Raw genomic sequence first — 24,159 nt, 5'->3', positions numbered from 1 at the left:
CTACTCGTTTATACCGTGTAGCTTTAAGCAACCTTAATTGCATTTCTGGGAAGAGGAAATAATATCGGAAGTCGGTCACGTTCTATTTAAGACGTGTTCCACGTAGTCCACGATTAAGTACCGTTTTGATATCCTCTTCCAGGTATCTTGACAGAGATAATAATATTCCTTTCTCTTAAAATCACCCTGTATATGTAAAACCTTGACTTATTGATTAAATATTTACAGCACACGATTTTATGCGCTTTCTCGTTGAAATCTACATTTTTTGGTAAAACAGTTCCACCGTTTAGAATTTTTAGTTTCTGAAAAAGGAACTTCTAACCGTTGTTGAACAATTTTACACTCAATTTACAAGACATTGCTCGTCGAGGATCGTTGAGACAAAGGTCCCAACACCTTCGACAACTTTTCTACACGGTTTCCAGCCACCGCAAACGACCGTAGCCACCGGTGAGCCAACTAATCCGCCGCAAGGAAAACAGCAATCGTCTTAAGTGACCAAAGTACTGCTGGAACTGACCCCCTCGGCAAACAGAGGAAATTTGCCCAGGGATCTCGGATTACTCGAGTCTTAATTCGCCGCGAGATACTGCAGACTCCTTCGCCGGCTGGTATCGTCTTCTCGAATTTCGGGTTTGTTTGCGACGCGTTGCGGAAGCATAAACCGAAACAAAGCCGGGTGTCGCGAGAACAAGGAGAAACTCGTGCGCCAGAATATTGCTTTAAGTCGTAACGCTGCGCGATACCGGGACATCCGGTCAGAAAATACGATTTGACCGTGTTATATCTAACCCTGAACGATCTCCAGGTGTTCAGGGAGAAAATTAGTCTGGGAAAATATGGCGATTAACACCGCTGCTATTTGTATTGCAGAAACTTCCGTCTTGTGGTTACTGCTGATATTAATGGGGTTAGTATAGTATGTTGAATGTCAATTTATTCAGATAAAAATGACACGAATTCCTATACGGACTTCAGAAATTAATAATAAGTAAAGTTTTATTATGTAATCGTCACAGTTTTTTATTTGTGTATTAATATTATCTCACAGTCTTATTAAATACACTGAAAAGGTGTGTTCGAAATGCGCTAGAAACTAGAAAATAATTTCTATTTTTATTATTTGTACAGAAATGCAACAATGGTTGAGAAAACTTATTTTCTCTTACCAAATAGCATATTAATACTAATCAATACTAATTAGAGAAATTAAGTTGTCTAACCGATTTTTACGTTTCTGTATAAATCACAAGAATAGAAATTAATTTCTACTTTTTAGTGCGTCTCGAAGTCGGTCCACATTTTTTTTTAACAGAATTTGTTTTCATCGAATATGTTTCTTGGAAAACACCACTTGTTCTAGTTGTTCATAAATTCTACGATTCACGAATTAATTCAGCTACATTCCGTTTATTTATGAGACTCTTCACTTTATACTCATACGAGCTCCTCTAGCCAGTCGCTTTCATAAACGTCGTTTCCATCTGGAGCCTGGAACTTGAGACTCCCGTCTTTCCCACCGAACACGAAATTTTTCGGTCCGTTTATGCCGGGGAGTTCATTCTGCAGAAAGACATATTTACATTTTCGTGACACATAATTGTGATCTACGATCATCGAGGGGCTTAATTTGTTCTTGTTTCTCTGTGAATCTATACTCACCGCTTCACGGAGTCGATTGTACTGGTGATTGTATATTCTAGGCCCGTTTTTACGATACTCTGGCATTTCCATCGTCCCATGTAGAACCAACGCGATCGTTCCGATTGTCCCATTATTCTCTTTTGGGCCGATCTGTTAAGATGCAGGTAAATTACAATCACTGATACGTGGACGCGTTTATCAGGACGATTTATAAGACGGAATAAATTCAACGGGAGGGGAAAAAGTATCGGGCTGGTTGGGATCTATAGCGAATTTTCTTGGGGGAATTAATCACCTCGTCGAGGATGTCGAGGACCCAGCAGCCGCGTGGATCTTCCCCCCAAGATGCAACAGACATAAATTTCCATTTCTCGAAACCGGCGGGCGAGTCGTCCAATTTTCGTGGCTTCAGTATCTGTACCGTCGTCCCTTAGAGATAAAAAAGAAACAAGTGAAGACATTAACAACCATCCCTCCACTTCTGACAATTTTCTGTGGGGAAACAGTGGTTAGCCGCGGACACTTACATGGAACATAAAAACAATATATAATCAATAAATTCTAATCAAATTACTCTTTCAGAAAATAAATCGAACCCCTCTGAAGAAAATGGATAATACTGTAAATCCTGGATGAGTGTCCGAAAGTTCCTCGCTGACTTTTGAATGCGATTTAGCAGTTTAAAATTCTGAAGCCAATGATATTTGCTTCAGCCACATATTGCCAATTAGTATATGAAATATTTAATGTTCAGTGCCGAGGAGCCTTCTGACATTAATCGCGAATTTACTGTATTAACTTGCAATTGTTTCTAGGCTCGGACTGACATGGTGTAATCTTCATTTATTTTTCTACATGGTTTAGTAACGAAGATACTGAATTGTCCAGGGCTATCCGCCTTTCCCTTAGTCAGCTTTTTTTTTCTATCCTCAAATAAACGATTCAATATTGAAGAGGACGCGAAATCTCGTTTCCCCGGGAACAAAGGTCGGAAAATTGTCCAGTCCCCAGTTTCCGTTCGACCGAAATTCCGTTTCAGTGGGCCTCCGGTGTTTTTCGATTATTCCCTCCCCCGTTGCGTCAACGCACGTAACACTGACTATTAATATAACAGGCAACCCGTCTGCGTGCACGGAATCGAAAGTAGCCGCACAATGTATCGAGTCGTCGAATTTCGCATCGAGAGCCACGAATTAGCTCGATTGAGTTTCTGTTGGTTCCCGAAACCGGTCGTAATCCTTCCGTTTTATACGTACACGGCTTTTCCTCTAATCCCAATTTGCCCCCGGCAGGAAGAACTGGTATCGAATAACCGGGGAAATCGTCTAATCGAGGGGCAAGTCAAGAGCACGGTTAAGTGCACCTGCGAACTGCATTCGTAGAAGGAAGTTCTGTTTCCCTGGAATGTCCTCTTTTACGAACATATTCCACTTGATTTCCATCATGGCCAGAGAGCTATGTTAACCCTCTAATGGTAAGGGTCTGGGTCCAATCAAACCATAGTTCTTCTTGTGCTGTCCCCACTCTACTTTTTATTATTCTCGTTTTCAAATATTTTTAATTATTTAGTAAACTTTTTATACTATTATATGTCATATAATTCAACTATTATTCCTTATCATATAAATAAAGAAAAATCCAAGTTTAAGATAATTTTTTTTTACCCGTCTGAAAATAGCAAAAAGGAACTCTGGTAAGATTCGATCCACCTTACCAAGTACGACCTTAAAATCCACCTTACCATTCGAGGGTTAATGTGCCCTTACTCTGAAATTTTTAAACGCATACGAGACAACACGCTGACGGCATGGAAAATACACGCGGCGCGAGAATTTGATTTCTCTGTTCGAGGTAAATTGCTCCTCCGAAAAACGGACTAGGTTGCAGAATCATAAATCTACAAAGTGCACAGACTGTTCCACCTGGCTTCAGAGTGGTTGACACGACGCGAAATCGATTTCAAGGGGTGACGCGTATACCTACCACGGTCCCATCTGTGTACACCGTAAAAATGTTATTTCCATGACGTTTCCTTATATGTGGCGTGTGTTCCGTTCTTATAAAATCGGTTCCACGCGGTGATAAATATTGTATATGACAGAACGAAGCAGATATTTCGAGTGTTTCACGAGCACACGATAGGATCTTTTAGCGAGCGGTGTATAAAATTTTATTCTGAATGCTGTATAGAATAAACACAGAACACCTGAGAAGAAAGTGATATAATTAGCATATACGAGCAGAAACATTGGCTGCAAAGTTGCTCTGTAAAAGTGATGCAATCACTGCCATTTTGTATGAAAAAAATATTTTGTTACATTTAAATGATTTGATTTCCAATTTACTTTATTGTATTTCCAGAAAAAATTCACAAAGGTCCTTATGATCTTCGGGCGGTCAGGGTGGGTTAACCCGTTAATTAATGAGTCTCTGTTTGTTCTCCTTCTCGGCTTGATTTTCTCCCCCACCCTCGGGGTCGTTCGTTTCGGCGATAGGGTTCACAGGCAACGAGCAACGTCAAAGGACGTTAAGTCGGTTCGTGAATAAAAAGTGCATACCTGAGGGTGCAGTGAGATGCATCTGAAGAACGCCGCGAAGACTGTACTCGAGGCTGACCTCGATTTCTACGTGTTCCAAAAATGTTATTTCATTCCCCGCCGATCGACACTCGTCACCCGCCTGGAATCGTAGCGTCTTCGTATTTCCATAGACCAGCCTCTTGTCGATTCTAAACCGAACACCCATAAATATATATTTCTGGTTCGCGCAACAGACACAATTCTCTTGTTGATCGAACCCGCTTGAAAATTTCCAGGTTCTATATGGACTCACGATGTCGAATAACGTTCCCGACGTGACAGTCGATCGTTTGTTACACGAATAGTTTGCTGATAGTTGCACGGGAATATTTCCAGACACGATGTCGGTACAGTTTTCGAAGGTGGAAAGATAGTACACAGTTTGGGAAGTGAAAGAGCTCGCCAGAGGGAGCCACACAGCTACCTTTTTTGTCGAAAGACCGGCTAACTGACGCGGCTAAGGAACGTACGGAATATCCTCGAGTCGTTCCACTTTCTTTTTTTCGACTGACTTTCTACAGCGACGAATGAGTGGAGTGCTCTCCCCGGTGTGTTGAATTTAACGACGTAAAGTCACCGAGCTTCACGGCGCTTTTTAAAGGAACAAGGACAACTGAAGGGCCACCCACGGGACGCCCTGATTGCAAGAAGCTGAAAGACGTTCTTCAACTTCGAACCACACGTAAAACGTTCCCATCTCCTTCTTCGTGAAGTCAAAAACTCAGGCTTTTGTGAACATGGAGGAGTTGAAGGGGTCGACCAACTTCCTTGAATTTCACAGAAATAGTTTTTCCTGAAGAACTAAAGATTTATCAATGTTCTATTTAGGAAGATGTTATTTGAGTGAAGTTTAAGGAATTTCAGATTGGAATAATTGAAGCTGCCAAAGCTCGATTGGACATTTGCTGTTTAACGCGACGTTTGGTGTAATGTTCGACCGTGGTAATCTAAATGGACCGTGAGCAGTAAATCCTACTTGAGCTGTGTTTGTGTGTAGCGTGTTTGGATAGACGACCTATGTCAATATTATCGATTAACGAACTATCTATGTTGCGTTTCGAAGGCTGATAAATTCTTTGCACGTCCAGGAATTCGTGTAGCCAGTTCTGTATGCAGTTCAATCAACGCGTGTAGGATTCGTCAAAACAGTTCGAATCTACTGTTTTCGAATCTTCACTGACTTACCTGATAGTTTTGTTTCTTCACTATTATTCCTAGTAGGGTACATGTCCCAATTACTGTCAGTGTTCTTAATACTGCTACTTTAATTATTTTACTTAATAAAAAGGTAACATAAAGAATTGTGTACAAAAACTTGTATTATTAAATGAGGACTTAATTGGGAAAAATTGGGACTTCAATCTTTGAGTTGACAGTTATAGGGACACTGAGATTGCTCGCAGATTTTAATCAATTATTAATTAATTCTTCATATTTAATGCATAGAACTACTTTTTTTTAAAGAAAGAGATGTTAAATAATATTATATTCTAACATGAGCTATTTAGGTTGAACAACACGTAAAATGATTTAATCAAGCTACCCTATAATTTTAAAGTAATTGGGACGTCCACCCTGTAACATATATTTCAATTTGTGAAATAAGGGATTCTGTTGTTTAGTCTATCCCCATTTTCCTTAATTTTCTTTCACTCACGTTCCGTCGATGTTCACTTTACAAATGGTCTTCTCCGGCACGGCCGTCCAATTGGAGCTCGCTGTGACCAACGCGTACGCGTTCATAAGTCCGAAGCCGAAACGTGAGTTGAACCAAAATCCGACGGAGTTTCGAAACCATCCTGGATTCTCCCTGAAAGTTGATGCAATTACTGTTGGGTCCTGCTGCTCGTGCGATACGAAGAAATGACCGGCGTAAAATGAAACAGTTCCCCGTCGAACTGCAGAATAATCCCTTCTTTTACGTGCTAGAGGAAACCTATAACTTTCTATTGCAACGGTTAGTTAAACTTCATTCTTCCCTGAACAAAATTTTCCCTTCATACTTTGTGTTGTTGAATCAGAAAGAGTCAAATACTTCGGAAGATCATTGTGTCTCGGTAAAAAAAGAATATCATTGAATCAGTTTCGACGTCGGATGAAAGCAATGTTCGCTGTTTTTGATTGAGATCCTGGACACAATCGCGCAATCGGGCTAGTGAATTGGATCTATCGTTTGGTTCCTGATATCATGAATGAAGCTAGAGATTCGACAAAAAATCCGATTGCTGGTATCAGACCCTTAATACGATTTTTCATTGAACTAAACGGAGTAGAGTAAATCCTCAATGAGTGTTCGAAGACTTCTTGACAAGGAAAGTGATAGAGCCTGCAATTCTGAAGTTAATATTTGTTTCAATCGCATGTGGCTAATAGTTAGATTTACTGTATAAGTCTCGTGAAGCGGCAGTTCAGGTTTGAAAAGTCCTCAAGGCTCTAGTATTCTGTACTAATTAAATTATTTCATTTGTTCAGAAAAAAGTTTTGTCATGGAATGTTTATAATAATGGAACAATTTTATAATTCTTATAATTCTTTAACCTCGCAATATCCGCGGGAAGGCAAGCAATGGGACACGATAAAAGAACGAAAGGAGAAACAAAAGAGGAGAAAAGATCATTCTTTGTCACCCAGTTGTGACCCTGGTCTCTGACGGAAGAGCAAGGGCGGGACGGGTATTATTTTTACTGGGTAAAGATTCTCACTTCCTGTTCGTTTCACCTCAATTACTGTTCCTCGTTGAAACGACACGACCTACATTCCCCTTCGGTCGCGGACCGAATAAAGCCGACACGATGCTTTAATTCAGCGTGATTCGCGATGCCCAACGAGAAGAATACGATCGACTCGTGCCCCTGTCTCGCGAAAGGGAGAGAGAACTGTCCCGTCCGTATCGTTGAACGGCTGGAAAAGTTTTGCTCACGACGACAATCTGTCAGAACGACGCGATGGGACTTCATGGATCTCTTCGATTGAACGGGCGGACATTGTCCCGTGCGATCGATGTTACACAGCGAAACTGGTACATATTCGGGTCAAGTATTTTAAAATAGCTACGTGTAAAATAATTAAGATTCACCAGTAGTATCGTACTGTAGATGATCAGACACATTCGAGAAAGTTGAAATAAATAAAGATATTTGCAGAAAGTGTGAGTTAATGATCTTGCATTTGATTTAAAAATGCAGCAAAATGTGTTTTGAAGGTGAAGATCTCCCCTTCAAACAAGGTTAATGTTATTAAAAAATTATTCATAATTGTAGAAAATTCTTGAACTTTCAACAATTTTAATAAGCTTCTTTCGACACGCCTAATAGGAAGATTACGATTAAGGATTTCATTATGTATAAGTGGAACGAAAACTTCATGTTGTCATGGCAAAGTTTGCACGATAATTTATTGATGTTTTGAATAAGTTGTTGCCTCACCTGAGAGGGCTGCACTCCGAGGTCCAAACAATGAGATGTTGTACGTCCCTCCAGGTCAGCTGTTTGCTTTAAGAACAACAATCTAAATTATTCCAACATCCTACCTCGTAACAAAATGTTTACTTTATTTCAATGCTATGAGTCCCCCCTTGCTGCTGGATATTTCACAATCACGAATGAACACTGTAAAAGAGCAGAAGTTGGAGGGAACCAGTGGTCGGTCCCCTAATAACTTAAAACAACTTCGACGAAACGGCGTTACTTCGAAAGTTGTGCAATCTCGTGCGTAGGAGATACTGCTCGTCGAAAATACTCTCTACAGCGGATAAGTTTTTAATCCAGTCTTATGGTAATTCCGTACAGTGGTGGATTTATCTTTGAAAGCGTTCTATCTGTCGACAACTCCAGATTTCCGGTGGCAACGTTTCCACGAATAAAAAGTACTTCGGCGAAAGGGAGTTGGTAACAAGCAACCCATGACATTGCAATCGTTAATTTCTCTTTCTTCTTCTCGAGATATAAAATTCCCGGAGTTTCTAAAACTACTTCGAATTGCACAGTAATTATGCTCAATTCGAGTAGAATTCAGCCGCGTTGCAGATAAGTACTCTTCTTTTAAAGTGCAAGAATAGTTGAATCTTCTTTCAAATTCCAAGAACTTTGTTGAAAGGATCATGATAATTCAGTGAGAGAAGTTTCGAGACAAAGATTGAATCATTTCAAGGCAGGATTCGTACTTTACTTGAAGGGCCAGCGCCAGAATTCCCGCGGCTAATGGAGCGGACGCTGAGGTCCCGGTGTGCCTCGTCGTGCAGGTGTTTCTCAAGTCCGTTGTCGCCTGGAAAGACAAGAATGGAATTCATTAAATTAGAATTCATTAAATTAATTAGAATTCATTAACTTCTCTGAACTACCAACGTCATCAAATTTGGGCACAATCTTCTTCGAATAATGTACAGGGTGTTCGACGTAACGTGAGCACCTTTAATATCTGACTTGCCTCTGATTTGCAGAAAATTTATTTTAATAAATGCTGAAAGTGATGTCCATGAACTTCGATACATTATTGCACTAATCTGTCTGTCGTAGTTATTTTATATTAAAGTTCATTGGATTGGTCTTAATCTCAACTTTCAATTCAACGTTTAATTCATTAAAAGTGGCTAAGTTCTTTTTGAAATCTTTTATCCGTCAGTCGAAGCTCTTTATCTAGATTCATTCGCCCATCTCTGGTTAAGACGATATAGTAAAGTGCACTTTAAGTACAGGATTCGGTTTATTTCGCACTCTGAAAGATACTTCACATTTGAATCTACATATCTTAGATATTGAAACAGCCACTAACTATCATCTGATCGTGATAAGCACCGCTGCTATACGTCGTCGCCATTGTCGCCGCGCAGCTTTCCCCGTACCAAGGGAATCTTCCGGTCTGGCTGGCCGATCCAACGGCGATCGTATAAATGCTCCCCACGTATCCGTCGCATCCGCAGTCGTCCGATTTCGAGCCTCCGTTTCCGGAAGCCCACACGTAAATGCTCCCTCGTCCTTCCCTGCCCTGGAACAGTCGATCGATGAAATCGAACCTGTCGTCGTATCGCGACAGCGGGCATAATCATTAACTTTTCACGGATATTCTCACGATGCATCCGGCTAAACAACGTCGCATCAAGCCCATGATAAATATGCACCCACGGTATAAATATGCAGCGAACTGCTCCTCGACCTTTTCGCGCGATTTATTCTTCATCCATATGTAATTTTTCGCAGATACGCTGGAAACTTTAACGTCGAGCCCGCGGAACGATTTATGCTGCTCATTGACTTACATGATATTATAAACTCAATCATCTCGGGGTAATAATTTCGGTCGACAATACGGTTTAGAAAAATCTTTACTTCTGACTTTTTTTTCTTTTTGAAGCCATTTACCGATATGTATGTATAAAATAAGTCCTGATTTACCAACGCACAGACCAAACCGCTGAACCTATTATAGAAACATGAAATTTTTGAGGTAACTTCTTCTTTGGATGGGGCATCCATTAAGAAAGGATTTTTCGAAATTGAACTCCTAATAGAAAAGGGGTGAAATGTATTTTCTGGGAATATTCACTATCTCTTAGTCCCGATGAGATATACCACTGCTTTTTACTTTAATATGCTCCTTGTAGAAGTGCCCGGAAAGTAATTTCAGGATATTTTGAAATTCCATCTCCAGGGGGCGAAAAGGTGTCCGAACGAACTGTGATGAATATACTAATATAATATATATCCTGTATTTTTTACATTTTCTATTTTACAGTTTAAATACAAAATGTTGTTTATAGTTAGTCTTTAAATATTTACCACGGTTATTCCACGTTCGAGGGCCTCTGCAGCCAGTCGCCCAGGTGCTTCTAGACTTTTTCCATCGTCTGCAGGTCCCCAAGAGGCGGTGTAAATGTCCACAGCTTCCGGTTTATATCCAAGCGCCTCTCCCTCGACGCGATCGTTCACCAGTCCGTCGAGTAGCTTGATGCCCCCGATGGAGGCCTCGAAGGCGACGCCTACGCCACATTTCCCGTTGTTGGCCTCCATCGCTATTTCCCCAGCGCATCTTGTTCCGTGGCCGTTCATTTCTGAGGATTGTAAATCGATCAAAAAATTTTTCTTTAATTTATATAAATTCAGAACAGCTTAACTACTAGATTTACTATTCAATATTTACCAGATAATTCGTATCGTGGAAGAGGATCGTCGTCACCCTCGTTCACGTCGTAACTGATGTATGGATCCTGGATTATTAAATTGAGAAGAAAATAGTGAACAGTATTAATAGATTATTTTAAAGGACCACCGAAGGGTTGACTCGAATCAACTTCTGCTGTCCTCTGCCAGGTGAACGGGGTAGTTCGAAGCAAAATTTTCCAGGACTCACGTAGTTGTTCCGTAGATCGTCGTGTGTGTACTCCAATCCGTCGTCCAAAACAGCGATCCTCACGCCGCGACCACTTACCCCCAGTCGATAGAGGGGTAGAACGTTCAAGTCGAGCTTCGGGAGCGCTTTGTTCGATCTCGTGTCTTGCTGCAGCAGTTGATAAAGTAAACCTTATCATAGTAGGATACAAATGGACCAACTGTTGGACAGTTTACCATCAGTTGTTCCAAAATATTGATTTCTACACATACTTATAGAGACGTATGTTTAGAATATTATCTTATTCCCCCTTTTAAGTATATTATAAATAACAATTATATTACCAGGTACCATTCTTGACTCCATAGTTCATCGTTAAACATCAGACTAGGATCTTCAGGGTCGTAGGTGAACAATTCATCGAATTCTTTGTTGTTTTCTATATTATTTAATCGATACTGATCCAATTCAAGCCTCTTCTCCCTTATCAGAGGTTTTTCCGATTCGAAGTTAGTCAGTGGCACGTAATCACGTTTATGTCGTTCTATCACCCTCTGTTGGTCCGCCCAAATGATCTTTCGGAAAGTAGAATCGTGAAATTCCTCTGTAGTTTAATATTAACTAAACGAAAATAATTACCTTAGCGCTCGAGTTCAACGCCTTCGTTAAACGAAGCCCTCCCCTTTTCTTCTGACTCGATCTCCCGTTCTTAAGCCACACATACGTATCCTTGAATCCCAGTACCTGTGTCAACAAACACGCCAGAGGTATATCGTAGCTGCAATATCCAACCCTAAAGTCACCGTCCCCGCGGTGTTTACAATAGGTACAATCGCGCAACGCAAATATTGCTCGACCAAGATTTTAATTAACACAGAACTAATATTTCGCCCTGCGACATTGAATTCCGTCCGACCCATATTGTTACCGTTTTCGACGTTTACCCGATCTACAAATAATTAAGGAACTTCATTTGGTAATTAAAATATACAATGGAAATTGGGAAATATTCAGAGACTCCAACGTGAAAAGTTTCGAGAAACGTACTAGAGTTCAAATACATTCTACCCCCGATTGTTATGGGGTTCGTTTCACCCCTTAAAAGCGAGCGTCCAGCGTCGAGGGTGAGGCATCACGACGCCATCGTTTCAACCCTTCAAATGATCGGAAGGGACGCTTCGATCAGGAGAACACGAAGAGACAGTTAGTGTTCCAACGTCGACACACATGTGGAGTAAGAGAGGGAAAGGAAGTGTAAGAGAGACAGCCTTTTGGGGGACCATCGAATGTCTAAAATGGAGTATCGTAACGTTATTATTATCCGGCGCCACGTGGCTGCGGCGTTTTTGTATGACGTTCGCATGTGTTGCTGTTCTATGAGTGGTGGGGGGGCACCTGGTACGGAGTCACTCATGGGTGAAGCCACAGTATTTCCGTAACGACCGGCCCCTCCGTCTTTCATTTCGATCCACCTCCTCGTGCCACTCGGATTTTCTGACTGGCCTGCTCCTGGTAGTTTATCGATCCAAGTAGCCAGATTGACGATTGTGCTAGTGTGCGAGACGATGGGTAGGGACATATGGGAGTACGTGGACGGGCAGTGGGGAATCGCAGGTGTGAAGTGAGAATTTAATCAGTTGTCTTTTGGAAACTCAACGTTTGCTTTCGTACTTCTTTAACTTCAGTGACAGGTGAGTTACTATAATTTTATTTTTATTATATTTTCGTCGAACTAATTATTTTGAGAACAAATTCCTCTTGTATTACGGTATTCTTAAACTGGTACATAAAAATCGATATTTGCATAAACATCCGCAGTCTAATTATTATATTATAGACTTTTAGTGATTTCGTCTACATAAAATTACTCGTACACTTTGAAATTGGTTAAGTGAAACACGAGTGTACTATCAATGGTCTACTAGTTTTTTCCGATACGAGCATTAATTATATATGTTACTCCATGAATTACGAGCATCGTGTAAAATGGAACACGCCTGTTTGTGCAATCCGATGCAGATCTCCTCTCCCGTCCACGTAACCTCATATCCCGTTCTATCCCCTTGGATCAATTCCACATTTGCTCCTGTACATATCCATGTTACGAGTAACAACAAAAATCGTTTAGTGGTCCTTGTAAAATCTACTTTTTATAGGCGCAGCTGCATTAGCAATATAACCCACCGGAAATATCTCGTCTTACTGTTTCAATCGTTTGAATTTATAACATAACATACGATTATTGAAATTTTTATGTTGGCAATTCTCCCTTGACGCCCACTTCCCCTTAAGCGGTTCGAAACATTTTTTTTTTACATTCAAATAAATAAAATAAAATGTTTCAATATTCGTGCAGCGTGGCAAATTGTAGGTAGCGCTAATCGTGTTGATCCAAAATTGCATTGTACATACAGTACTCACGATATCTCGATGTAGAGTAGTGCGAAATGAAAATTTCAAAATGATTATTGAATGTTACTCCAACGTATATTGCATGACCTATCATCAAGTCAAAAAAATAAAATTGTTGCAATTGGTATAAGTTTTAACAAAGACATGCAAAAAAAGGAGGAAATTTTATGTATATTATTGTGAATAACGAAAGAAATTCACAATAACCGAAGACTGATTAATTACAAAAAGAATGCCACAAGAATATTTCAAATCGGTTAATAACTATCTAGATCGACACGATTAGCGCCACACACAAATGCAGGAATATTGAAACAAACATTTCTTTTATTTACCTGAATGTATAATGAATAAGAGCCAGGAATCTATTTACCATATGTTCCTTGCTTTCTTTAAGAACAATATCCAAAGTGTCACCATTTTTTCAACCGCTTAAGGGGAAAGCGGCATCAAACCCAACCCAAGTGTCCTTTCTTTTCTTCAAGGTTTCTTTTACAGGTCGACACGTTTCTACGTTAATTAAGAGACGAAAACACATTCTGATGCATTCTCATTGGCAGGGGCGCGATAACGCTCGACTGAAATCACGACCGATTTAATCGTTCGGGGAAACTGGGCAGAGCGTGGGATGACCGATCGCGATGCTCACTCGATATTACGAGGGTGGTGGTGGTGGTGGGATATCGCGTGGCCGTGCGATAGGCTCAAGAGTGACCTCAATTTTCGTGGAATCACATCAACGCGGAAAACAAAGGCCGGAGAAATCCGTGGCGGCCGTTATGAAACAATAATCCCGCATCTGCCGTTTCCTCCCGTTCGCTCTCGCGAAACAAAAACCCTATAATCCGGTACCCATTATATTTGCAATGTATTCAGCCAGAGGGAATGAATTCGATCGGCGCGCCGTCGAACCGAACGATAAACGACTGGAATATCCTCTCTTCCCGCGTGGATACACGACCTTTTCTGCCTCTCCTCCCGCCCCCTCCATTTTTTGCTATTTCGTTTTTCCGTTCTGATTCCCCTCCCATCGACTATTTTTTGTTCTTCTCTCTTTTTGGCTCAGTTTCGACAAACGATCGATGGACGGACGCGCGAACGATCGCGTGTTAGCACTGGATCGATGTTATCAATGCTTCAGCCCTCGCGCAGGAAGTCGATCGTGCGATTTACATCCGATATGTAAAAAGATTTATGGCACCGGTATTGTCCACCAATCTGACACGGTTGAAACGGGAAGATTTGTATTCTTTTCATTCTAATACCGGACAGTATGTATCGGATCATTATTCTAGAGTTTATTTATCCCCATTTTGATTATTTAGATCCTTATACATTGATAGGTATTGTTAGAAATGAGCAAGTGAAGGAGAAATACATTATTGAAATTGTCAATAAAAAACTATTTTCTCACGGGTACAAGTATATAAGATTATTTCGTGAATCGATGTGAACATGATACTGAAGGATTCGGAGTACTATTGCTTCGATTGTCGATTTGTCGGTATTGTGTTAGGGCCTTTAGCAAATCAGGCGGTCAGGCAATGATACTTGCAACGTCAGAAAATAGAGCATATTGCAGGATTCAGCGTCTTCCCTCTTTCCACACATTCCCACGATTGCGTTCCGTATGTGGAGGGGACCCTCTCAATTTAATTTCCCATCAAAGTCAACTCTTCCGCCGCGAGGAACCATCGTATGGTACGTGGCACGTTCGGTGGTGCTCGCCTTAAATTCCACGCGGGAACACTTGAAACTCGAATCCGTCTGTTACGTGATAATGGCTCCATTCCCTCCGTCCCCGTGGCAATCGACGTTCCACACTGTCCAAAACTACCCTCGAGACGGGCCCTCCCCTCCTTCCCCTGTTTGTTAACCGTGTGTAGCCTCCCACCTCTCGTAACGTACGTGAGAACGACGAGGGGTTTCCAGATAGGGAGTGCGAGAAATCACCGACGCTCATTACTTCGCGATCAACGATTCGTCTTATCAGCACAGAATTGCCGCACGATCCTCTCACCTGAGGGAAAGTCTACTCAACGGGGGAGCTGTCTGGGACGGTTTGGGAAGACAGGGAGGAACCAGAGAGAGAGGGGGGAGTATTTTCGCAGTCCATTTGTTTTGATCGGATTTCCAACTGTCTCTGGTAATCCAGCGGGTGTAAGCTCCCGCAGGCGTCGTCAGATTCCAATGAAAATCCTAACGTCTCTGTTCTCTGCGGAACAGAGACCTTTCCACGTATTCGTGCCTGGGCCACACCTAGTCTACACTCATTTCTGAATAGTAGTATTCATTGGTACAGGTGAAAATATTGTTTATCCCTGCTGGTCGGGATCAGAATATACCAGCAGTATCCCCTGCTTGTCGTAAGAGGCGACTAAAAGGGGGAATTTCGCGGGACGTCATTCCACCTCAATCCAGAGGTGGAACGGCGTCAAACTAACCGGGGATGTTGTGGGTTAGGATGGAGGGTTTAAAAAAAAATTATGAAAGTATTGTTTACTTCAATGATATGTTTTACTAGTCCCGTTTCAAAAAATATTGATGGCCTAGAAAATTCGAGAAATATGACCTTGATAAATATGTTTGCTTATCATAGTATTTGCTCCTTCAAATCAAATAATACTTTCCCCGCATATTATTTTGTATCTTCGAAAACAAATGAGGTATTGAAGGTGCTCACGTCAAATGAAACACCCTGTATAACGATACGCTTTTGTGGCGTGCAAGTAGGGCTTATACGGTTATAGGTTTGTAATTGTAATTATAGGCTTATGCCTTCGTTCCTCTGTCTGAGGATCCATTTTCTCCTTGAGATGATCCTCCAGTCAGATCCAATTTTTACGACCACCAATCGCGTAACCGCAAGTACGCTTTACATTATTTACCCTGACGCATTTCTGGATCCGTTTCCATCCGGAATATTGTTTCCTCGGCGCATCTGCATAAGCAACTCCGTCATTATATTTCAGCAGCGTAGCTAGTGCGTGGATCGACGTGTAAACGACCCGACTGAAACGCAAGATCTCGTTGCTTCGAAAGGATCTCCTCGTATACCACGAACCCCCGCGACCCTTTGGATAGGACGAAACTTCCTCGTTGAATTCAATGTATGTAATTGAATTCACAGTCCGCAAGTGGCAAGACCGCGTAATCTCGGGAGCAGCACGCACGTCGCTCGGTGCTCGGCGAATCGTTTCCAGCCCGGGTACCGCAACGACGTTAAACGATACACAAGCGATTATCGCTACGGGGAGCCTAATGACGCGAGCTCCGCGCAGTTTCCACGAGATTTGCGGAATTTCCTCTGGCGTTCGTGAGAGACACGTTTTACGAGTCGTCGTCGGACGTAGAATTATGGTTTGTCACTTGGGTCCAGATATCTATTTTAAATCTAATGAATCGATTAATCTATTGGCGTTAGAAATTTGTCATTAGTGGATCGTTTATGCAAAATGATATTTTGTAATGTAATTCGCGAAACAAGAGAAAATCTAGGTATTTCTTCACTTAAATCTTAGGATTTATTTCGAAGCAGACGTGCCTGTCCAGATTATTTATAACTGGAATATTTCAGTTTTCATGAAATCTATTCATAAAAAGAAAACAGAAATTTATTTCCTGTAGTAAATGTCTTATTATGTTGATAATAATATATAAGTATCATTAAATTTTACCAAAATCTTTATTGTACTGCATCTAGTTATTGCTTCTGTGGCTAATATTGAAAGAATGTACGGATATTAAATGGTTTGTCAATTGCACCATTGATTGCATAGTCAGGTAACAGGACAGACATATAACGCGGGGCAGGGGAAAATTGAATCGGCAGGGGCAATCTTTGGAACTATGGCTACATGAAGCCCGACGTCAAAGTCAAAGTTTTAATTGAAATCAACGCCGTAACCAGCGTCACGTGAATTTGGTCAAAGAGGAAGGGGCTCCGACTAGTTTCATGCACTCGATCTCACTTAACTCTTGAACCTATTAGTGCTGTATCGATTATGTTATGCGCCGGAATTATGTGGCTGACACGCGGCGCTACTCGTAAGTGTGCACGTAAACTAGTCCCTAATTTCGCGGCAATATCGTTCGGGAATTTCGTGCTCGTCGCGAGCCAATAATAACGTCGTCACGCATCGATCTTCCGGTGGCTCGAGCAGCTTTGGGATAAATCATCGTCAGGAAACGCAGCGTGCGATAATAGAGCTCTTTAAATAAAGCGTCCAATAGATCGTTGCACGGAAATTCTAGTTTGCAATCGGACGAAATATTCATTGAGGGGTCAGCCCACCCTGATTGCTTGAAAATCATAGGCACCTTTGTGAAGCTTCTCTGGAAATACAATAAAATAAACTGGAAATCGATTATAAATTTGCTGTGGAAGTATGTATATAGGATTGAAAAAAAATTTTAGTTCTGTATTATTGAGGATTTGAAACCAAGAAAATCAAGCCAATGCAAATACGTTTAGAGAAAAGAAAGTTTTTGAGATATCGAAAAAATCCTACGTGCATCCCCAGCCAATTCTTTTAGAAAATGAAGTTATTTTTTTTTTGGAATTCTATGATTTTCCAACGGTCAGGAAGGATTAACCTCTTAGTCCTCTGATTATGTTAGGGGTTTGCAAAATATATTCCCTTCTCTTCAAATAGGAGATTACAAACTATCGAGTAGATGGATTATTACCGAAATTAATTCGAAATTAAATCAAGCTTCTCGAGGAGAAGACTTGTTTCCCAATTCGGTGTGTCTCGAGATTTTAATCCGTAAAACGAGCTCCGATCGTATGAAATATCGAGGTTCTCCGGGGTTCAGAGATTGAATATCGAAGGTTTGCTGCTTGGACCAAGATTAAACCTTTTCGAAGGTTGGCCAGCTAACGAAGGCGAGCCCAACCAGGCAGCAGGTCGCTGTGACATCTGTCAACCCCCGTAACGGGGAAGTTCATTATGGCGTTCAGCAGGGCGCCACGTCATTTATTTCAATTACTGCCAAACGGTAAAGCTGAATCGGCAGACCTCTGCCTCCGGATCATTTACGAACGTCATTAATGGCTGCCGTTTCGCCTGGGAAGACGTTAAATGTGTCAGAGGCATCCGTATTCTGCGGTGGAAAACAGAGTTTGTGTATTTTCTTATTCATCCAATTGCTTGAAAAAAGAACGCAAGGTAACCTGATTTTTCCTTATTCAGTATTTATATCATCTTTCGTGAATTTCAAACAATCTTCCTTTATGTTCATTATCGAATGACCATTATTCTATCGATTATTAACTCGTTCCTTGCTTGAATATTCTCTTGAATGTTTCTTCGATAGAAACCGTCGCGATTGGTCGTTCCGAGACTTTGTGTGTCACGTTAAGAAGATCAAGGGACGGTTCCATCGGCGTCTACGTTCGTATTAAGAACGCAGTTACATTGTCTGCTTCGTGAATAAAAGATGAGCAAACGTTCTCCAGGCTCTGTCGTGAATATGGATGCGGTAATTTTGATGAAAATTGTTTATTGTTATTCCCGTTTACTCGCTATCCTGTCTGTCTTCCGGTTCTTTCGTGTGTTGATTCAACAGGGCTACCAATTTCCCTGTTTAAAATAAATCTATTCGACCGGGGTAAATATTAATAATCGCTGGGAACAATATTTGTCGTTTCGGCGAGATTTTCCGCAGTTTTGGGTGATTTAATCCGAACAATATTTTTTGGGTGTGTATACGGTTGCTTTGGTCGTGTTGTTTGATTTTGCTAGGATAAAGAAAACACAGGGCGTGCGCGCTGTGCCTTCAGGAAATTAATGTTAGGAAATTCATTCGAACAGTTTCGTAACAGGTTCTCGATAACTGGATTTCAATATGCCTGGAGGCTAGGCTTGATTGAGCAATCTCGTGCCTTTATAATATAGGACCCCACGCCAAGATATATGATAAACCGGAGTTACCCAGACGTGCAGAAGTTTCACTCCAAGTAATCAGCTTGCTTATCGGATTTTCTGCGCGTTCCTCCACCCCCTCTACGAGCTCCTAAATAAACGACAGATTACCCGTGAACGTTCGATAGGAACATTTTCGTGGATTTCTGTTCAGACGTTCGATTCTTCAACCCTTTGGAAGTAGAATATTATAATCATTACAATGAACTTCAATTCCGTAATATTTCGTAATAGAAGTCGATTGTCTATCGTCTATCGACGAATTCAATTGATTTTAAAATTTAATTGCTCTACACTAATTCATATCGCATAAATATGAATTAGTTTTCCTGGAAAGAGTACACAAATCAAATCGATATTAATCGTGTGACCGGTGGAATGTGTAATCGCGATACACGATTCTGGCAAGATGGCTAAGAAGCCGTTCAGAAAATGTTTCCGGATTGAGTTATCTTCCCGACGCGTCCCCGTTTCAATTCGCGGGACGTATTAGCCGTAATTTACGACTCGTACACGGAGAAGAATGGTCGTAGCCGGGGCTCTTAAGTTTCGCTGCCAAATCGACGCCACCTAAATGTCTTTTTTAATCACCGGCTGGTATCGCGTCGCGAAGAAATCCGTACAAAATCAGTTGGGGTCAGGATTTTCCGTATAAGTCTATGCCCCTACAAATTTAAAAAATTCCAAATATACAGGGTGAGACGATGAGAACCACTATCTAAAATAACTCGTTACTTGTTGCTTGTATCAGAAAACATTCTAATGAAATATTTTTTTATATCTTCCTTTTTTAGTGATATCAAGGTGACCTTCTGTTTTTCTCAAGGTGAATTTAGCGACCTATAGCATGATAACTTTGTCCCTCAAAATCGAACAAAATCCACAAAACGGTATCGTAATAATTGGCGACCTGTTCTGAGGGATAATCTGCCTCTTGAAATAACTTCAAATTCCCAAATAATACCGAACAGGGTGATTTATCTCTTCAAATTTCAAAATCTCGAATGTATATCGAACTTGTAAATCTGTTCCAACAAATTTCATAATCTCAAATGTATATCGAACAGCTAAATCTATTCCAACGAATTTCCGTGGATTTCATTTTTTTTTTTCTTCCTTTTTCAACCGTGTGTTCCAGCGTCGAGAGCGTAGCGGTCACGTGATTTTTGACGCGTGGAGGCTCGTCAGAGCGATAAAACAGAGACGAGCTGTTTTTCCATGTAGGGAATTTCGCCCTTCGAGGGCCGACCACGTGAGCTTAATTATACGAAATAATTGCGCGACGTGACTGGGGGAAAATATACGAGCGAGAAAGTGAGAAAGAGGAGAATCGCGGCTCTGCGCGTATTGCGGTCGGCCGCGAGGCTGCTGCCTGTGCAGCTCTGCAACTGCGTCAGTCGGCTGCAGCTGCAGGGAAATGCAGTTTCGCGGGCGTAGAGAGAAGCGGCGCGGTTCGGTGCGCTCTCGACGCCTGAGCGAGTGAGGAGTAGGGGGAGACGAAGCGGGCCAGGTGAAGCGGTTGAAAAAGGAGAGCCACTCTGTTAGCGTAATTATGCAGCGCTGCCCGTTCCTACTGTGCTGGCTTGATGTTCAGAAAACACGCGTCACTTCGGGACGCACGAAAGCGATTACGGCAATTGCGGCGCGATAACGTTTGCTGCGTCGACGTGCATGCGTTAACGACATTCTACTCCCGCGTTTCTAATTCCACTGTATGTTACAGTATTTCCCGGTGATCGGCTAATATTTTTGGAGATTACGTACGTAGCCAGACAAATTTTACGTCGTTTTTTAAGTCACAAGTCGTCGAAAATATATGCGTTTAGTTAAACCCTTGCCCTACGATTTTCTTGACGTCTGCAGGCTCTAGGATTACATTGTTGTCCATAGTTTCCCAAAAACGAAAGGAATTCTGTACTTGTTGCGTAACCTTGTATCGTATCACCGTTGTTTATCAATCTGGACGGGCAAGCGTTGCAACGTTGCATATGAAAATGTATCGGTATAGTGATACGATACGATGATACGCAACAAATGGATAGGCACCTTTACAAGTTTATTATCGTACGTATTCCAAGAATTCTGTTCCATTTTCGAAGTTTCGACACTCTAAGACCACAGAACAGGATACATCGGACAGGAACTCGTCGTTATTCGAAGATCACGACCGCGTCTCAATTTCCCCGAGAGGAGTTTCCGCTTTGTGCTCTCGGTGGGAAGGGAAACTCCCGTCCATCGAGCTGGAATTTACCAGGCCTCTCTCTCTGGAGCCTTTGAACGCGACTTTCCGGTACATTTTTCCAAGGCCGTCCACCACCCTTTCCCCCTCCAGGCTCTGTAAATCTGCGCGAAAGCGTAAACGTATTTCAAGCCTTCGGGATCCAACGGGGGGAAGGACGTGAATGTACCGTGGAAGCGTCGAAAAAGTGTGGCCAAATCGTTTCCTCTTGGGGCGGGCCACGGATCGCTGCAAAGAGATTATCTCGGTAAGCAAGCCTCACGAACCATTTGATCGCTCGTTCCAGCCATTCTCTCCCTACGTTCTCCAACCCCGGGATTCACCTTTAGACATCGGCCAGATCTCTCTTGGCTCCTCGTGCACTTTGCAAAACGAGGTTCCGCCTTGAGATCAAGTCGCGCGAGAGAAAACGCCCGGCGACCAAAGATATCAACCTTGCGAATCCCTTTCCACCACCCCCTATCTCTCCTACTTTTCCTCCACGCGATGATATTTCAGCCAATCTCCGACGACCCTTTCCATCCCTCGACTCGACTCGGTTGTCCGATCCTCGGAGGTGTAATTGATCGAGTGAAACCTGTTCTCGAAACGGTCTTTTTGGTCGTGCGGTTAGACACTGGGGAAAGTGTTGAAATACATTATTGTTTCTCTTAGTGTACCGATAGATCTTCTATTGCTTTACAAACAGATTTATCATTGTAGCAATTGTATGGTAAGATTTACTAGGATGTGGAAGTAATTTCTCCACTGGCTAAGCCCATATTATATGTAAACTTTTTTCTCTGGATGACTGGGATTTTGTTCAAAATGAAATGTGTAATTTTATTATTATACAATAATATTATAGTATTATTTTTTAAATTTATATAAGTTTTAAATTATTATTGAATTTGAAAATCTAATTTGAACATTAAGACGAAACGCGTGTATTTGTCGTTGTAGTAAGTAGAAACGGAATGCAATGATCAGACGCGTCAGCCAAATCCTATTCAATTGCACGCGAATCCAGCAGATATATTCAGAGTGGATTTTCCCGAAAACTAAGATGAAGATGACAAAATTATATTCCACATATTGCTTTTATTTTTTTTTATAAGGAATCACGTGGTACCCACTTTTACATATTAATCGACCGAACTCTGTACACCGATTGCATTCCATCGACGATCAAATATTTTCGTGAAACATTTATCGATGGTATTTCCAACACCGCTGTAGTTTTCCGCCGGCAGTTATGCTTTCTACAAAGAATTAACGCACCGTTGGGGCGTTAAATATTACGTTTTTTCCCCTATTTCGCTACCGCGAGGAATTTGCCACGCGAAACATGGAATCCAGGCTTACGGAAATTCCGATTCGTGACCTGTTTGTAATCACCGCGATCATTTTTCCACGAGAATTTTCGTCTGTCGTGTCCATTTCCAGTACACGAGGCGGAGATACGTGGTTTCCCATGGTAACAGTTCGCGTACGAGGCGATTCGTGTTTACGTCACGCGTGAAAGCGACTGGTGGCTCTCTCCCCCCTTGCTTGTTTAACGAACACTTGAGATTAGAGTGACTCATTTGGGATTATCAGACATGGAAACACCTCGTCGAACATCGCATATGGTGTCGAGCAAGCCTCTTATCGAAATATTAATTGAACACACCTGGTATCCTGTCATTTTAACCACCGTTCGTTCTTCCACACTTCCATCATCAGTGTCTCGTGTTACAGTAAATGTTATTTTACTAAAACTCGTATTACAGTAAATTTTGCTCCGTGAAATTTTAAACGAACAATTTGTACATAATAATATTGCTTTCGTGATGATAAATTACCTTTTACTCCTCGTCTATTCTAGCGAGGAAAATTTCGGTTTTGTCTACTTCTGTCTAACAGAAACACGAAAGTTAGCTCAGAAGACCGTGATACTCTGGTCGAAGTTAAACTAGAATCGGGCGATGCACAAGTGGCTAACAATAACTTATTAAGCAGTTGTTCAAGTTTTAATTGCATCTCCAGGTACACTACTGTTCACGGGGCTGTGTCTAATATCGACAAGCTTGTCTTGGGTGATTGCTGGCGAACAATTCATGGTACGGGAACTGGGATTTTTTACGTTAGGAAGACGTCTATGTACCAGAGTCTGAATTCCCTTAAGGACGACGATTGATTTCGTACAGAGTTGGGCACAATTTTATTTGAATAATACATAGCCAAACGCTGCAGTATCTAAGGTCATGATTCTGAGTTTTAAACTGTTAATGTGATCATTTCATTTCTTGCCATTCACGAAGAACTATTAATTTATTAAAACAAATTGAAATTTCCACGTTTCTCTTCGTTATTTGAAACTCTTTATCTGTACAATGAATTTGCCCATCTCGGGTTTCGTATACGTGAATTCGAGTGAACTTTCTTATCAAATCGAACGGACAGCGACTCTCTACACGAAGGCTTCTGACAGAATCATCGATTCAAGTGATACGTAAGAAACGTGAATGGATCCTCAACGATTTCCTTCATTCGGTGCGCCCCCCCCCTCAGTTTCAAGGAAATGAACACTCACCGGTCCAAGATGTCTGTACCCAGACTGCAGGGCCAAGAGAGAGGAAACTTGCGGGCCACCCTCGAGTCTGACGACCCATTCTTCGCTACGATCGTTCTGTCTCGTATCGATGACCACGAATTCATTCACGAGGATCCAGGAAACAACGAGTCGAAAGTATCCACTGTGAAAAAGAATCCACCTCTCACTGACGTGCAGAGAACCTTGTGTTCACACGCGACTACAAGACAAAATTTCACGGAATTTACTTAGCCATCGTTGATATTTCCGATTTGAACGAATTCGATATTATATCGTTAATCGTTTGATCACGGATCGTTAGAATTGTTTCTTCACGAGATTTCGTACGATATAAACGTCTTTGTTAGGCGAAGGAAAGATCCATCGAATGGAGCTCGCGCTGTGACTATTGGATCCCGAGTGACAAGTGATCAGGCAGCGTGTGACAATTAGTTCCGATTCTCCTTTTAACCCGTA

The 24,159-nt window shown here is 41.6% G+C and overlaps 1 protein-coding gene across 1 annotated transcript; it reads right to left on the bottom strand.

Moving 5' to 3' along the window:
- Positions 1 to 1,440: 1,440 nt before the first annotated feature.
- LOC107188504 (neuroendocrine convertase 1-like) lies at positions 1,441 to 23,938 on the bottom strand. Its single transcript, XM_015576806.1, has 15 exons — positions 23,931 to 23,938; positions 23,683 to 23,845; positions 11,190 to 11,294; positions 10,895 to 11,125; positions 10,572 to 10,718; positions 10,362 to 10,428; positions 10,001 to 10,272; positions 8,997 to 9,209; positions 8,389 to 8,489; positions 7,652 to 7,717; positions 5,884 to 6,036; positions 4,206 to 4,375; positions 1,943 to 2,076; positions 1,666 to 1,797; positions 1,441 to 1,566 (listed from the first exon to the last, which is right to left on the bottom strand). The coding sequence occupies exons 1-15, from the start codon at positions 23,936 to 23,938 to the stop codon at positions 1,441 to 1,443; spliced, it is 2,088 nt and encodes a 695-aa protein (XP_015432292.1).
- Positions 23,939 to 24,159: the final 221 nt, after the last annotated feature.

This window comes from Dufourea novaeangliae, unplaced genomic scaffold (genome assembly GCF_001272555.1).
Source record: "Dufourea novaeangliae isolate 0120121106 unplaced genomic scaffold, ASM127255v1 scaffold133, whole genome shotgun sequence".
NCBI lineage: Eukaryota > Metazoa > Arthropoda > Insecta > Hymenoptera > Halictidae > Dufourea > Dufourea novaeangliae.
This window is presented reverse-complemented; position numbering and strand designations above follow the sequence as displayed.